This window comes from Psammomys obesus, unplaced genomic scaffold, assembly GCF_907164565.1.
Source record: "Psammomys obesus unplaced genomic scaffold, mPsaObe1.curated_primary_1811, whole genome shotgun sequence".
Taxonomy (NCBI): Eukaryota; Metazoa; Chordata; class Mammalia; order Rodentia; family Muridae; genus Psammomys; species Psammomys obesus.
Window position 1 is genome coordinate 1,517,431 of NW_026591560.1, and position 16,315 is coordinate 1,533,745.

Here is a 16,315-nt window from a genome sequence, read left to right on the forward strand (position 1 = left end):
ATAGATAGATAGATAGATAGATAGATAGATAGATAGATAGATAGATATAGATGTCATACATATAACTCCACCCCTCCCGGCAGGGTTTCTCTGTGTAGCCCTGGTTGGTCTTGCTCAGCCTGCCTCTGCCTGTCAAGTGCTGGAATTAAAGGTGTGCTACCGCTACGTTTCACATTTTAATGGGGACACTGAGAACCTGTGGTTAGAGACTGTGAACTAAAGATCCTAGAAGGCACCAGTGAGAAACGAGCTGTCACAAGCTATTAACGGTTTTTCATTAGTTTACAGTGAAAACAGCACTCACCTCCCAGCATGCGGCCAGCTACTTCCAGAGTGGTCAGGGCCTCTACCCCACACTGGCCTAGGGTGGCCTCATCCTCCAGCGGCGAGCCTGCCAGAAGCACGACTTGATCTTCGGGGGCAATGCCTTCCAATAAGGCCACATGAGCCTACAGGCAAAAACAAACAAACAAACCAACCCCCACGATGTTTAAACGTAGACAAATGTTCCCCGCAGGCCTGGGGATACAGGAGCAGTTGGGTGGAGCATCACACACTTACTTTGATTTGGGCGACCGTCTCCTGGCCGGTCACCTCGAGGGTGTGTAGCTCCTGGGCGCGGACAAAGAGCTGCATGTTGGCGACTGAAGGAAGAAAGGTTTTTGAGAGAAGGAAAGAAACGACCCAGGAGAAAAAGAGGTCAGGGGATGGGGAAGAGAGGCAGGCCATTGCGCCTTCTCACATGCTGGGCACGCTAGGGATCTGGACGAAGGCGGAGACAAGGCCCGCAAAACGGTCCTTGTCCATTGCCTACCCCACATCCTTTGAGCCCGCACACGGCTTGTTACCGAGCGCTCCAGGCCTAGCCGTCCCCCACGTCTCACCTAACTCGCGGACACCACTGCTGCTACCGCGAAGATGGAGTCAAGAAAGAGGAAGAGGCTGGGCCGCGCACGTCCTCACCGCCTGCTGCGTGTTACGTCACTGCTGCGCGACCGCGCGGATGGCTGGTGTTTGTACCGCCCACCGCCGTCTTAGCCCGCCCCTTACGCTTTACGCAGGCGTTCGTTCCTCGTGGGTAGCGTGCGCAGGAGGGGGCGGGGCCGGTTGCGCGCGCAGATGACGCTCGGTTGGGCAAGCCAAGATGGCGGCCGCTGTGTTTCGAGCTGCTCTGCGGGATTGGAGGAGCTGCGTCCGGTGGAGCTGCAGGAGCCGGCAGCTGGTGAGAGCTTAGAGCTGAGGGCAACAGGCTGTGTGTGAGCCTCACTGTTACTTATGACAGCCCTGGACTTTGTATTCCCTCACGAGGCCTTAGTTTTCTTGTAGATTCCTTTTGACATTTGTGTCGAGGGGAGGAGAGGGCAGGTGGCTGCCGCATAGCTCGAGTTGGTTAGGACCTATAGCAGCCGCACGTCCAGGCTCGGTGCCTGGTCAGCTCAAGCACCTCATACGGAGCTAAAGAGTTTCCACACCGTGTGCAGAGAGACACACTGAAGAATACTCCATTGGTCAGTCTTAAGATGAATTGACTTTTCAGGAATATGCACGTTTGTCATTTGAGTCCTGGAGACATCTTGGGATTCAGACCGTTTGAGCTGTTTTTTCAGACCCCCCTGGTATCCTGCACGCTGGAAACCCCGAAGTCTGGTGCTTTCCCAGTTGAGGTCTTTTACTTACGCCGTTCTTTCTGTCTGGTTCTCACCTGAAGTTCTTCAGTGTTGGGTAAACTAATGGAAAGATGGTTTGTTTTCGTTAGAGCCAGACCCAGGGGTCTCCTGATAAGCCCAGCTTTGTGGAGTCTGTGGACGAATTCCAGTTTGTGGAGCGCCTGCTTCCCCCTACCAAAATCCCAGAGCCACCAAAGCATAAGCATTATCCCACTCCCAGTGGCTGGCAGCCTCCTACAGGTGAGTTGAGTGATGGGGATAGTTTGAAGGCTGCAGAGGAGGAAGGTCCTTTGCCCCAGCTGAGGCTTTGGACTTTCCAGTGGGCTTAGGAGTGCTGTTGAGATGTTTAGTATTGTGTCATCCTCAGGGAAGGGCCGAAGAGCAGAACCCTATTTTAATGGGGTGAAGTCTTCCCTTGTGGTGAAAAAGCATAGAGAAAAAAAGTCCATGTGTTTGGATTTCTCTCCTCTCTGGCCAACTGACTGTGTATAATAGAGATTGCAGGTTAGCAAACAGGCAGTCATGGTTTGAATTTTGTCCTTCACTGTTGGTGTGACTTCGTTAATTAGTCATTTAGCTTCTCCTAACGTCAGATTCATCAAAGTGGGCATAATCTCCTCAGCGTGCAAAACCTTAGTACATAGTGCAGCGTGTGGTCACGTTTGTGAAATCGCACTGCCAGTACAAAGTTTAGGTCAGCTGGAGCTACAGACAGAATTTGTCTCAAAGAAATCACACCCTCGAGATGACTGGCCATTGTCAGCCTCGCTGAGTCGATGGAAAGGAGAATAGTCCCAGAGGTGGCATCCCCAAAGATCCAGGGAGATACACTAATAAATTGTTATGTTTTTGAGGAATGGCCTAGTTTTATAACCCTGGCCAGCCTGGATTTACTTTGTAGAGCAGACTGGCTCCAGACTCAGAAATCCACCTGCCTTTCTCTGCTGGGATTAAAGGAATGTGCCTCCATGCCCAACATTTGTTTGGAGACAGGGTTTCTCTGTGTAGCCTTGGCTGTTCTGGAACTCACGTTGTAGTCCAGGTTGGCCTCGAACTTACAACCACCTACCTACCTCTGCCTCCTAGAGCACTGGGATTAAAGATGTGCACTACTACACCCAGCTTCTGGCTTTTCTTTTTGAGACAGTGTCTCATGTTGTCCAAACCAGTTATACTAGCCTTCTTCTAGGCATGAACAGTCGTGCCCAGCTCTGCATTTCTTTTTTGTTGTTTTGTTTCTTGTTTTATTAGAGTTTCTCTGTATCTGTGTAGCCTTGGCTGTCCTGGACTTGCTTTGTAGACCAAGCTAGCCTACAACTCATAAGAGATTCGCCTGCCTCTGCCTCCCCGAGTGCTGGGATTACAATTGTGTGTCACCACACCTGGCTTCTTCATTTCTTCTTGAGCACTTAAATGGTAACAGGTCTATTTGGGGCTCTACAATACCAAGGTGAAAATTCAGTCTAGACTCTATAAACTGAAGGAGAGAAGAGAGGTCCTGACCTGAAGTCTGGAGGCAGTCTTGTTCAGTATGATTTAATGACTCTAATGCAGGTGCAGTAAAAGCCTGTAATCCTAGCACTTGGAAGGTGGAAACAGGATTACAAAGTCAAGGTCTTAGCTACATAAAGAGTTTGAGACCTTGTCTGCCTCAAAGTAGCAACAAAAACAACCCTTTGCAGTTTTTTTGAGGGGAAAAGCCTTGGTTTTGGTGAGCTGAGACTTGGGTTACACTGGTTTCTTACACTGCACACCTTTATAGATCCCCCTCCCAGCTTGCCCTACTTTGTTCGGCGTTCCCGCATGCACAACATCCCTGTCTATAAGGACCTCACGCATGGCAACCGACAGATGACCGTGATTCGGAAGGTGGAAGGGGACATCTGGGTAAGTGGCCTGGGTCTGTACTGGTCCTTCCAGTGCTGAAGGGAAGGGACCTTGTAATTAGAAACTGTTGACTGGAGCTTATCTTTCCTCAGGCTCTACAGAAGGATGTGGAAGAATTTTTGAGCCCACTGCTGGGAAAGACACCTCTCACCCAGGTTAATGAGGTGACAGGTACTCTTCGAATCAAAGGCTACTTTGATGAGCAGCTTAAAGCCTGGCTTCTTGAGAAAGGCTTCTGAATGATGATCAGCCCATGAGGCAGCGCTCTCCACAGACTGGCATCCAGAGAGGAAGTGGATTTGGAGTCTCTGGAATGGGATGTAGTACCTAGGGCTTTGAGATAAGGTTTTGCTTTCATAAAGGGGAAAAAGGCCTCTATGTGTTAAGCGTCCACATGGGGAGAGCTGCCCAGCATCAGCATCCACAAGCAAAAGGCACACTAGGCACACTAGCAAGGGAGACAACATTAGCTGTTGTCCCTGTATACACTGTTGTGCGTTTCTTTGGGTCAGCCATTCTGGAAGCAATCACCAACTCTGTTCTGGGACCTTCATAGGACAGACCCATCAAGGACACCCGTCCTTGACCTTCTGAAGCTTTACTATAAGCTAGACTGGGCCTGGTGGATAAGGAAAACAGGTAACACAGATAACAGGGGCAATGACATGGATTGGAATAGACAAGGCAGAAAAAAGAATATCCTAGGTTCCGAGTGCTGTACTAGGTAGGGTTAGGGAATCGGCCTGCTGACCTGGAATCAACTACAGGGGTTTGAAGACAAAGAAAAAAAAAATGTAGACTTTTCACTCTTGCCACCCATCCTGTCATCAGCTCACATTAAACTGGCTAAGCAGTGTTTAAGAACCTGGCTACCCTGGTTGTCCTCAGACCTAAGGAAGAGGTGCCAACCTCCCAGTGCTAAGTCTAGTTCAATAACCTCAGCATCCTTGTTCTAGGAGAGCCCCATTCCTAAACCTACAGGCCGGGCAAGGAAAAGGAGCCCAACCCTGGTCCTAGGTTACAGGTCCTACCAGTCATTAATGCAAGTTTTTATTTGGCTGTATATACAATTTAAGCTATTAAAATTTGTACAATATTTACAAATTAAATAGTCATCTGAAACTGTCTCCACAAACTCCTGTAACACAAAACCGAAGGAAGAAAGAAGCAGCTAGGCCTTGGCTCCATGGTCTCTGCCTGGCCCAGAGCCTGTTCTAAACTGGAAAGTCTGGGCACCTAGCCCCACGCCGGCTCTTCCTTCCTGGGGTCAAGCATTCAAATTCAAAAGACAAAATTTAAGCCAAAAGCCACTAGGTACAGAAACAGTCCCAATCCTGAACTCGGGTCCCACAGGTTGGAGGTGGCCTGCCTTAAGTTCTGGGAAGCAGTGGTTAGGGAGCAGCACACACCCTCAGCCAGGCCCACCAGGCAGTGGCTGCTGGGTGAGATGGGGAAAGAGCCTGGGAGGGGCAGGGCAGGGTCCCTCGGTGCTGCCCGCCTGTCCCCCACCCCCAGGCATTCCTTTCCCTGAGTTGTATGGTTGCCAGTAAGACATGGAAATGCCACAGGGCTTAGGGGGCACAGCCACCATCACAAAGGGGTTTCTGGGAGGACCGGGTAGAGGAAGGAGACTGGTACCAGTCTTGGCAGGAGAGTGGGGCAATGTCCTGGTCTGTCTTCAGCCCCTCTGGGTTTCCACACTAGGGAACAGAAGCTAATACTGTTCGGCACTGCAGCATGGTCCCACGGGCTTGGAGGGGCTTCACCTTCTCCCAGAAAGCATGAGAGAGAGGGCTTCTCAGAGGTTCAGCTTCTTTCAAGGCCCCAGTAGAACATGAACATGGCAGAAGTGGAGGAGGAAGGTTAGAGCTGACCAATATCCCCAGGGCCGCCAGGAGTGCTGAGGACGGATCAGCTGGGAACCCGGCCACTCCTCCTCGGCCTCAAAGATCCTGCCACTTCTCTCAGCTGGGGTTATTACTCCCTGGTGCAGGCAGAGAGGGAGCTGGCACTTGGTGGCAGGACGTGTTCCATTGAGGGCCACTTGAGAGCAGGGCCAGGTCTGGGCAGTGTCAGTGGGCAACAGGGGACTCCAGCTTTTGCAGGCGACGCCGGCGGAGTTCTGCAGCATCAGGCTCTCCGTCCTCAGGAAGCTCCTCTGCGGCTCCTACTGACTCAGGAGCTGGGGAGAGAAGTCAAGAATGAAACCAGAGAACCCTTCATCCCCACCCGAAGGGTCACTCACACCTACCAGGAGGCTTTTCAGCTTCAGGGACTGGTTGGGAGGCTCCTGGGGATGGGGTAGGGACCTCAGAGCTGGGGACGCTGGTAGAAGGGGAAGCAGGTGCCACTGTAGAAGCAGTCTCTTCAGTGGGGTTCACTGAAGTAGCTGGCCTGGGTGGCCTGGCAAGAGAAGGTACAAGAGGTTTGACCTTGGTATCTTGGGTCGGACAGATTCTCCTACTCCCCCCCTCCCCTGGATCCCCATCACCATGAGCCTGGAGGCAAGCTCTAAGGCAAGCTGTTCTTGAACCCTTGTGAACAGCAGGCACAAGTGAACCTATGTGCATTGAATTCTCAGGTGGAGCAACTCAAGGGTCAAGTGATTGAGCTGCACAGACTGCATGTTACTTGCAGAGAGCTGGCACCAGTTTCTCTTTAGTCTCTACTGAGAGGTGGGCACCTCAGAGGGTGTTTACTGAGTAACTCCAGAGTGCTCACACCTTCGAATACAGCTTTCTCCCAGCCCTTTGCACCCATGACTAGGAATTTGATTTTATTCCAATGTAAAGGTCTTAAAGCATGCAAGTGATATTAGCACTTGAATATGGGGACAGGCTGGCTTCAAGTAACTTCCTGTTATCTGCTCCCTCAGTGTCAGGAGTGTGTAAGGTGATGGATGAGCTACAGTGGCGAACATCAGGAATTTATTTGAACTTAGAGTAGTAGATTTTAGAGTCCGCTCACTGATAAGTTGATCCTACACAGCTGTGGGTGCATTTGTTGGGATGAAGGATGAAAGCACCAGGTATGGCCAGAGCCCCCAGACACACCTGTACAGGTGGTCCGAGGGTACAGGGGAAGACACACGTAAAAGGCTACAGGGGACCTTTTAGAAGCTCTACTAGAATCTGGCATGCATACCCCAAGGACGCCAGCACAGTGAGGTACTGGTTGATCTGTAGCATGGCAGCGTCCAGGAGCGTATGTATGTTACGCAGACTCTGCAGCCGGGCCTCCAGGTGCTGCCGCTCATGGCCCTCCAGTGCCCGCAGCTCCTCTGGGGTCAGGCCGGCAAAGCCCGCAGGGGGCACAGGCATCGGGGGAAAGGCTGCCAAGAGGCAGAGGTCAGTCTGAGCTTCCTGATCTCTACCCCAACATCCCAGAGAGGGACCAACTTACCAAAAGGTGGAGGCAGAGGCATACCCATCCAAGGAGGAGGGAAGGGGAAGCCAGGGGCAGGACCAGCCTCTGGGCCAGGTACAGAGCCAGATGCTGGGGCAGAGGTACTGGCGCCAGCAGCTGTGGTGGCAGCTGCTCCACTGGGCCGAGAAACAGCTGGCAGAAGCACAGAATCAAAGTCAGATTTTGTGCTCTGGGTCTCCAGGGCTGCCTGCTACCCAGCTGCCCTGGCAAAACTTACCTGCGCTGGTGGACGGAGGGGCGGCAGCTTCTCCTGAGCTTGGGGGAGGTGGGACAGGTGGAAAGGGGCCCATTGGGGGCCACAGCGGGAACATGCCTGGAGGAAAAGGAGGCAAGAGGCCCTGGGGGACTGCAGAGAAGGAACGGTAGTGAGAAGACAGGCGTGCGGACAGTTTCCACGCCCAGGCAGAGCCCTGGCTAACAGGAGCTGTCTTCCACTTCTGCGGGCCCTGCTCACCATCGATCACTTGGCTATTTCTCATCTTCTCATCCCTTCCTGCCTAGCATGAGCTTCTAGAAGGCAGACATTTTGGATCCCCCAGCATTGTTGGTACTCGACCCAGGGCAAGTACCCGAAGGCAAAGGAAGGTCATTCTCTGAGGGCAAACGAAAGACCACTTACAATTTGGGGGCTGTGGCAGCAGCTGTGGGGGATGAGGGGCAGGGGGTGGTCCTTGGTCAGCAGGCTCAGGGGGGGGTGGTGACTGGGCTGGCAACGATGCCCGCAGGACATCCATACGACATGTAGGGCAGGTCTGCTGTCGCTGGAACCAGGAGCGCAGGCAGCTGGGAGTAAGAGCAGGCAGTGGTGAGCAGGTCCCCCGGAGCCTATACTCAAGATACAGGTCCCCCGGGCCCTCTCCCACCTGGTATGAAAGATGTGGTTGCAGGGCAGTCTCTTAGCGCCAGTCACCATTTCTTCTCGGCAGATGATACAGACATTGTCCATAGCCTGGAGTTCCTCCGGGGTGGCATCCGGGTACCTGGTTAAGATGGAAGAACACATGTCAGGACCAGAACTGGGAGCAAAGGGATCTAGGACAGAGTTTGGGAGAGTAGCCAGGATAAGCCTACTTACAGTGTGTTCATATTGCGGATGGCTCGGCGAGACATGATGGCGTCTGTCACAGCTTTCTTGAACTGCCTGAAGAGACAAGGCCGTGAGCGCAGGAAGACAGAGGGAGAGATCAGTCTGGGACAGTGAAGGGACAAGGCTGGACTCACCTCATGGCCAGGTACATGGGCCTAATGGCAAAGAGTGGGAAGGTGTGCACCTTGATCATGATGGTCATGAAGGTCATGTACAACAGGACCTTGATAAGGCCTGGGGAGGAAAGGTAGATTGCAGCAGGCCGCAGGGCTGGCAGGCATGCTGGGGGACGCTGGTGCAGATCATGAGAGGCCCAGGATCCCGTCACCTGTGAACAGCTCTGTGTAGAGCATGTATACAGCCTTATTGTCCCAGGGGTTCTCGCTCTGGAGGTCCACGGAGTGTAGCACATACTTGATGAAGATGGTGAGTACCATGGTCATCAGAATGGCGTACTGGAGGTAGGGAAAGGGGACGAGGGTAAGCACTGGCTCCCCTCACGCTAGCCAGGCCCAGACATCAGTACAGCAGCTACAGTGGTACCAACACAGGCTCGACACAGCTGGGGTGAAGCCTTTGACCCAAGCAACTGGCTCAGTCTCTGGCTGCTCATTCGTAAAATGATGCGTTAACTGTCATCTACGGCAACACAGTTTTGTTGACTGTGAGACGTAACTCATGAACATAGCAAGGCCTAGCACGTGGTAAGCACTCGGCAAACGTGAGCTGAGGCACGTCTTCTGGGTGATCTACCCAGCAACTTTCTCCTCCTCAGCCACAGCCAGCTGTGGCATCAGCCTCCAGGAGAGCTTGCTAAGGTGCCCAGGTCAGGAATCTCCTACACCGGCCTTTCTTTCTGCCCTTCTGCAATTGCCTAGGAGTGGATGATAGTGGCCAGGACTAAATGATGAGGCTCCCTGGTGGAGACACACTGGGTGCTTGGGAAGCGCTTATGGGATTGCTTACAGCACATGCAGCACCACCTCAGCTTTGTGCCCCCAAACCAGTTTTACCTCAAAGCCAAACACCAGCTGCACAGAAGCCCCACGGGTCAGGATGCTGTGATAGGCGTGGCTGACGAAGAGGAAGTCCAGGATACCCAGGAGGAACATAAGAGCTGTGGAGACCCCCAAAAGGAGGGAAGTGAGGTCAGCACAGGCCTAACAATCACTGCTCTAGGATAGCCCCACCATCAAAATGTCCATCATGGCCATAGACCCAGCCATCTTCTCAGATGTATACACCCAAGTGGAATCAGCCCTCTGGGGATTACTTCTGCCCAGGCAGGGTGTTGGGGCAACCCAGACCCAGGAGAGAAGGCAGAGAGCTGAGCGCCCAGGCAGTTAAGAAGCTATGGAGTGGAACAGAGTAGAGACCATGCAAATGAACTTCTTAAATTATCTTTCCTGTGCAGCTGTGGGCAGCCAGGGCTCTGCGGTACTGGCTCATAGTTTTTTGACCTTTTTCACATTCTACTCCTCAGTGGCATTTCTTCACGAGTCTCACTTACAGACGATGCGGCAGTGAAAGAGCCAGGAGATGTTGGGGCTGCGCTCCATCTGAGGCGGAGCCGAGAGAGACACCGTCAAGATGGTTGGGGTTTGCCCCATGCCCCAATCCACCAGCACGCCCATCTTCCACTCCCAACTCACAAAGTCCACCCGGTCTTCCGCCAGCCAGTGGAAACATTTGAGGAAGAGGAGGAGAGTAAAGAGCGCCACAAAGCGAGGGCTGAAATCATCCCGAAAGACGGTGAAGGCCAAGCAAGTCTCGGTGACGGCGTACCAGGACCGTTCCAGAAGGTGCTGTGGGTTGAACGGGAGATGATGGGGAATCCAGTCATTGACTGCCCGTCTCTGGACCCTGTCCTTCGGGGTCACCAACATATTACCTCCATCTCTGCTGCCCTCAGCTGCCCAAAGAACACCTTGCCCATCACCTTGCCCAAGAGGAAGACAAGGACAAAGGCCTGGATGTACAGGACCTAGGAGTGGGGAAAGGCCATGGTTTTAGGTCGTTTTCTGCTTTCCTCTGCCTGGGCTCATCATTCCCACAGGTCCCCCAGACTGTCAAGGTAGGCAGCCTGTGGCTACTTCTCGCCTACTTCTCCAACACGTAGCCCCGCCTCTGCCCAGGGTAGACTCCTCCTTCCACCACCACCCCCTCCAGGCAGTCCTCCCTCACTGAGCCTTGAACTCACTGCCATGCTGGGGCTGGACTTGGTCAAATACACCACAGTGGGGTAGAACTGGTGTTTGAGGTAGTAGGCATGAGCCACCACTGCCCCGGTCAGCGCCAGGCTGGCCGCCATCATCACTGCGGTGCGGAACATCGCCCTGGCCCAGAGACCTGCACAAGAAAAGTGAGGTTTGTGATGTCCATACCGTTCAAGCCTAGCAGTCCCTGGCAGGGCATCAATAATTGAGGTGAACTCTCACTTCACCTTGACAGTCATCAGATTCGAAACGGCACATAATGCCCGTTTCACAAACGAGAAATGGGACTCAGGGGTTAAAGGCTCACACTGATGCAAGGCCTGGAACTTGGGTCAATCTCGTTTCAAATCTAGGGCTGTTTCCACGCCGCCTCCTCTAGGGAGTCAACGAGGCAAAACGTTGGGAGGAGGGGGGCCGCCACCGCTGACCCTCTGCAGGAGCTAGGCTAGGCTTTAGAGGCGGGAAACGCTGGGCCTGGCGTGGGGAAGGCAAGGCACAGAGGGCACAGCCTGGGAAGGTGGCACCGCCAGTGACAGCTGTGGTAGGGTGTTCGGCGCAGACGCGCGCCCAGCGGGGTACGTCAGCCTGGAACCCTGGCGCCCCCCTCCCAGCCCCCGGCAGTGTCCACTACGAGCACCGTAGAAACGGCCGACCAGCAGGGTGCAGCGGTGGGATCCGGGGCCACCCGAGGCGCCTCGCAGCCGCGCACCTATGAGTGGTAGGAGCTGCGAACCTTACAAACGGCGCCCTGCCCCCGGAACGGTGGCTGGGTCCCCGCCTGAGGTCTACAGCCATCTGACAGGCCGAAAACTGGCGGCGGAGCGCAGAGGGGCGGGTTGATCTCAGTGACCCCAAAGGACAAGGTCCTGGGCCCCGACCCCACCCCCCAACCCCACTCGCAATCTGGACCAGACCTCGGTCCACTCACCAGGAGCCCAGCGCCGCGAGCCCGCTCTATCACCGCGACTGCCGCAGCCGCTCCGGTTAACAACACTCCCCACCCCCTGCGAACCGGAACTCCGGGGATAAGACACCTCACTTCCGGCGGCGCGGGGCGCGGCGGGGTGGACCGTACCAAGTCCGCTTTGCGCGCCGCGGTGGCCCCGGCCCTTCTGGGGCCCGTGCGCACTAAGGCAGGGCGAGCCAGAGGGCGGCGGGAGAGGGCTGGGGTCCCCCACTCGTTAGCCACCGTTTTGGAAGCTCTACCCTATATCCCTCCGTCACTCGGGCTCTCAAAGCGCCTGGAAGATGGGGCGTTCCGCGAGCCGTGCCATTTGGAAGGAGGCTGGGAGCGAAGGAGCTAGACCTTACGTCAGGCATCAAAGAGAGAAAACGCGCCAGCGCTCTCACTCCAGGGTCGGGCACGCCACATTAAGAAGGAAAGTGCTTCCTGGGAAGAAAAAAACAAAACAAGACAGGATGCAGAAAACAGATCCATGGCTTCCTAGGTCACCTCCCCCCCAGCGCAGGTTGTGTAGGAGTGAATCGGGTCCCGTGGCTGCCGCTGATTGGTTGCGGTAGAGTTACTTGGACCAATGAGAAAAAAGAAAGAGAAAATTTTGGCCTATAGAGGGAGAACAGCAGGTGAGTGGTTGCTAGGGTCGGTAGGCAGGGTTGCCCTGGGCTGGGTCCCACAGCAGCCGGCTGCCAGCCGGGAAAGCGCAGGGCATCCCTATCCTGCCTGGGGGAACGCGTGCTGCGTCTGCAAAACGAGCCCCGCTAGGGTGTGTTCCGACTGACACACAGCAGAGCCACAGTTCTCGCTGGGCTTCGGTGGAGAGTTCTGCGCCGAAGAGGTTGACTTGTCAGCGCTCATGTTCATGCCTGAGTTCCGAGCTGTCCTCTGTTTCAGTCTGTTGGGGCTCAGGCAGTCAGTATAGTCGCAAACAGAATGGATAACTTGTACCTTGGATTTTTTTTTCCCCCTTTGCCCGTCTATATAACCGTTCATTACCCAAGCTTATCAGCCGGAGGGAGCTGGTCCCATTTTTAAAGCGGACTCACTGCGGATTCGGGGTCCTAACAAAACTGGTCCTGGGAGTCGTAACTCCTTCAGGAGCTGAATGACCCTGTATATCAGATATTTACAGTACAGCTCATAACAGCAAAATTACAGTTATGAAGTAACAACAAAAATAATTTTATGGAGGGGGCAGCGTTAGGGAGGCTGAGACCCATTGCTTTAGGATCAGTCTGCCCCTACGTCCATGTGTTCTTGGTCTCAGCCATCTTCTCCACCACCTGTTGACTGGTTCAACAATTTGTGACTAGTCCTGAGTTTGCTCCCCACCCCTTCCTCCTTAAGGCTATCTCTGACCTTCTACAGACTCAGCTTCCCCTATTCTTGAAAATCTAAGCTTTTGTGGCAGTCCCCCCCCCCCAGGTATATATCTGTCTCGCTCCCTCTGCCCATCTTTTTATTTAAATTCTTTGTCCACGTTGGCCTTTCTTCTCGCATCATTTCTTCTGCTCCTATGGATTCAGCTTCCCTGGACCCAAGATGGTGAGGGCTCCCATGTCTGGCTTCTAGCTCAGATCTCCTCAACTTTTTTTTTTAAATTTAACTTTTATTAATTACACTTTATTCATTTTGTATCCCTTCATAATCCCCTCCGTCCTCCCCTCCCGGTCCCACCCTCCCCCCTCCTTTCTGCATGCATGCCCCTCCCCACTCCTCAACTTTTGAAATAATTTGGTGAGCAGAGCATCGTGGCCAACTCCTGTAATCCCATAAATTGGGAGGCTGAGGCAGGAAGATCAAAACAAATGAACACCAAAACAAGGCCCATCAAGGTAGCTCAGGGTTAAAGCACGTGCTGCAGTCTAACGACCAGGCCCTAATCACCAGGATCTTCAAAGGGTGGAAGGAAAGAACAGATTCTACTAAGAAGGACTCTGACCTCTACAGCCTATTTAACTACTTGCTACTCAAGTTTGTCAGCTAGGGGGTGCTCTTTCCATGTGTATGAGCAAACTCACACACATGTAATTTTAAAAACAGTGCCAGGCATGACAGTGCAGTCTGTAATTCCAACTCCCGTAGATGCCGAAGCAGGACAATCAAATGTTCAAGGCCTGCCTGGGCAACTTAATATTAGTAATTTGAGTGAATTACCTAAACATTAGGAGGTAAGAAATGCTACTGCCTGGAAGGTGGCACACGCCTTTAATCCCAGCATTCCAGAGACAGGCAGGCAGAGCTCTTGAGTTTGAGGCCAGCCTGGCCTATGGAGTGAGAGCCAAGACCACCAAGGCTGTAGAATAATTTTTAATTCAGAACATGGCTGTCTGGCAAGAGATCACATCCAAAGACCTAGGTCTGTGTGATCCGGCTGGAATATGGACATGCAGAAAGCCCAGAAACAGAGACCCAAGAGACAGAGACAAGCAAGTCTCTGAACTCAAGGCCATCCTGGTACAGAGCAAAGTTCAGGTAAAGAAATTTAACCGTGTGGAGCTATTCCCAAGACAGGGTTTCTCTGTGTAGCCTTGGCTGTCCTGGACTCACTTTGTAGACCAGGCCGGCCATGAACTCACAGCCATCTGCCTGCCTCTACCTGCCTGAGTGCTGGGGTTACAGGCGTGTTCCACCTCACCTGGCTAAAATCTCTGAGTTTGTTCTGGCAGTTCAGTTGAGTCAGTGAGTTGAGAGGCTATGCAGTAGAGAGGAGTTCATGGCAGTTCAGTCTGTGGAATTCAGAGGCAGTTCCTAACCAGAGAGCTTTACAGAGCCAGGTTGTAGAGAGAGACAAGCTAGACACAGGTGAAGACAGAATGAGCCTGAGAATGAGAAGGAGCCAGAAGATTAGAGCAGATTGTTTGAGTTAGTCTGAAGCCAAGCAGAGCAACTCAGTGAGAAAGTGAGAGAAGCCAGAGCATGGAGAAGAGTTTGAGCCAGAATAACTGCGTTGAACCAGCCAGTCCAGAGCTCAGAAAGCACAAGAAAGGGTGAGCTTATTAAGCAGTAAGCCTCCGAGATGACAATTAGATCAGGCGAATAAAAGCTACTTTTACACAGGGCTACACAGAGAAACCTTGCTTCAAAAGAAGGAAGGAAGAACAAAAGAAAGAAATGCTGCTGGAGAATTAGGAGATGACTCAGCAAGTGAATGTGCATGCTGTGCGAGCCTGAGGACCTGAGTTCAAATCCTCAGCACCCAATTAAAAACCAGGGTGTGGTCACAAGCCTACAATCCTTGTAAGGTGGGGGGACAGAGACATGATGAGAACCATGCTGCCCACCTTGCTCCAGGTTCAGTGAAGGACCCAGGGCTCAAGAAAATAAGTGCAGAGTGACAGAGGAGAACAACAGATGTTCTGCTCCGGCCTCCATGTGCTCACACCGGTGTGAGCGCTTATATCACACAAGTAAAAATAAAGATGGAAGGGGGGGGGTATCAGGACTGTGGGAGTGCTGGACTCGGGGTGGGGCAAGTGGTGAGGATGATAGGGTAGGCCTCCTTGGGGAGGCAACACTTGAGGAAAGACCAGCAAACCCTGAGCATGTGAAGCCCACGGGTGTGTGGGCAGAGCTCCAGCTCGTTGAAGGAGGTGGGCGAGGCTAGAGGAACTAGTGAGGAATGATATGAGTGAGAGGTCGGCCCAGGGTCACCTCGTGGTGGACATCATGGGCCTCTACTCTGAGTAGCGTGAGAACCCACTGGAGGGTCCAGGGTGTGATGCCTTGACTTAGGTCTAAAGGGACCTCGCCAGGGCCTGTACGGGAGTAGAGCCTGGTGGGCTGGGAGACAAATGTGGGAGCAGTTTGGGGGTTTTGCAATACATTAGATAAGAGAGGAAGTCCTTTTTTTTTTTGAGACAGGGTTTCTCTGTGTAGCCTGCACTAAGGTTGTAGATCAGGCTAGCCTTGAACTCACAGAGATCCACCTGCCTCTTCCTCCCCGAGTGCAGGGATTAAAGGTGTGCACCACCCTGCCCACCTCTTGATTGGCACTTTCAAAGGCCCCAGTCCCAGGAACATCACGTCCACAGGCATCAGGATAAAGACCTCAACGCTTCCTCCAGAAGACACAGTTTAACCCACAGTGGACAGAAGTCCTTTTGATGGTACTGCCTCAGCATCTGGAGAGTCACATTTTCTCTGCCATCTTCTCCACAGCCCACGCAGACCATCATCATCATCTCACACCAGGCCAAATGCGACCCCCTCCTCTCCTGTAGTTGATCTGTTATACTGCTTTTCCTGGGGAGGTGCTTGGAGATGCCCACTCAGCCCAGATGGGTCAACCACTGAGCAAAGAAACAATTCCTACTGGGCCCAGTTTGAACCCATGAGTTTACTGAGGTTAATTGCCGGAGCATGGGTGGGGCTGTTGCTCACTGGAGCACAGGTGGCCGTCGCTGAAGAGCCCACAGGTGAGAACTCTCCAAAGCTGCATCACAGCCACTGCCGAAAGTGCTCTGATCGGCTACGGACTTCAGCCTGCCTTACCCAGACCCTGAACTCAAAATGGGAACCACAGCGGTTTGTTTTTTTTTTTCCATTTTGTTTGCAAACAGAACCAACAAGTAGGTTTCTGAGTAAAGGGTGATAACGTGTTGAAGAAGGCCATGTCGCAAGCTGAGAGGCGGCTCAGCGGTCAAGAGCACTCATTGCCCATGCAGAGGACCGGAGTTAGGACTGCAGCACCCACAGGGCGGCTCACAACTACAGTTCTGGGAGACCCAGTGCTCTTTTTCTGGCTCCTGGAGGGCATAATGCATGTATGTGGAACATACACACACATACACGCACACGCACATAGTATGTGTGCTCATGCAGGCCAACGCCTATACAGCTAAAATAAAATGAGTATGTGAGTGTGTGCGTGTGTGTCTGTGTGTGTATTTGTTTATGTTTTCAAGACAGAGTCTCACTAAGTAGCTCTGGATGGCCTGGAACTCCCTGTAGATCAACCTGGCCTCAAACACAGAGATCTGCCTGCCTCTCTACCTCCTGAGTGCTGCTATTAAAATCTTGTGCCACCATAACAGACCTAAATGTGTGTGTGTGTATATATATATATATATAT

General features: G+C 53.0%; 3 protein-coding genes across 4 annotated transcripts in view; 1 reads left to right on the forward strand and 2 right to left on the reverse strand.

Annotated features, from left to right (window-relative positions):
- Fau (FAU ubiquitin like and ribosomal protein S30 fusion) overlaps window positions 1-985 on the reverse strand; it is a 1,741-nt gene extending 756 nt beyond the window's left edge. Inside the window, exons 1-3 of the mRNA XM_055610490.1 lie at window positions 885-985; window positions 562-644; window positions 305-449 (exon numbers count right to left, since the gene is read on the reverse strand). Coding sequence (XP_055466465.1) covers window positions 305-449; window positions 562-636 — 220 coding nt within the window. The 5' untranslated portion in view covers window positions 637-644; window positions 885-985. The remainder of the gene's footprint in view (window positions 1-304; window positions 450-561; window positions 645-884) is intronic.
- Window positions 986-1,097: 112 nt separating this feature from the next.
- On the forward strand, window positions 1,098-4,018 carry Mrpl49 (mitochondrial ribosomal protein L49). The gene is made up of 4 exons (XM_055610489.1): window positions 1,098-1,222; window positions 1,757-1,907; window positions 3,430-3,554; window positions 3,647-4,018. The coding sequence occupies exons 1-4, from the start codon at window positions 1,145-1,147 to the stop codon at window positions 3,791-3,793; spliced, it is 501 nt and encodes a 166-aa protein (XP_055466464.1). The 5' UTR covers window positions 1,098-1,144; the 3' UTR covers window positions 3,794-4,018.
- A 570-nt stretch (window positions 4,019-4,588) lies between these two features.
- Window positions 4,589-11,752, reverse strand: Syvn1 (synoviolin 1). Of its 2 annotated transcripts, none has more exons than XM_055610488.1 (16): window positions 11,212-11,752; window positions 10,268-10,416; window positions 9,959-10,051; window positions 9,720-9,872; window positions 9,578-9,626; window positions 9,081-9,184; window positions 8,396-8,522; window positions 8,202-8,301; window positions 8,056-8,121; window positions 7,844-7,960; window positions 7,600-7,763; window positions 7,198-7,293; window positions 6,957-7,112; window positions 6,699-6,885; window positions 5,806-5,957; window positions 4,589-5,736 (listed from the first exon to the last, which is right to left on the reverse strand). In XM_055610488.1, the coding sequence occupies exons 2-16, from the start codon at window positions 10,397-10,399 to the stop codon at window positions 5,627-5,629; spliced, it is 1,806 nt and encodes a 601-aa protein (XP_055466463.1). In that variant the 5' UTR covers window positions 10,400-10,416; window positions 11,212-11,752; the 3' UTR covers window positions 4,589-5,626. The 2 variants fall into 2 exon arrangements, with proteins under 2 accessions (XP_055466463.1, XP_055466461.1); XM_055610486.1 differs by having other exon boundaries at window positions 7,198-7,326.
- Between the last annotated feature and the right edge of the window lie 4,563 nt (window positions 11,753-16,315).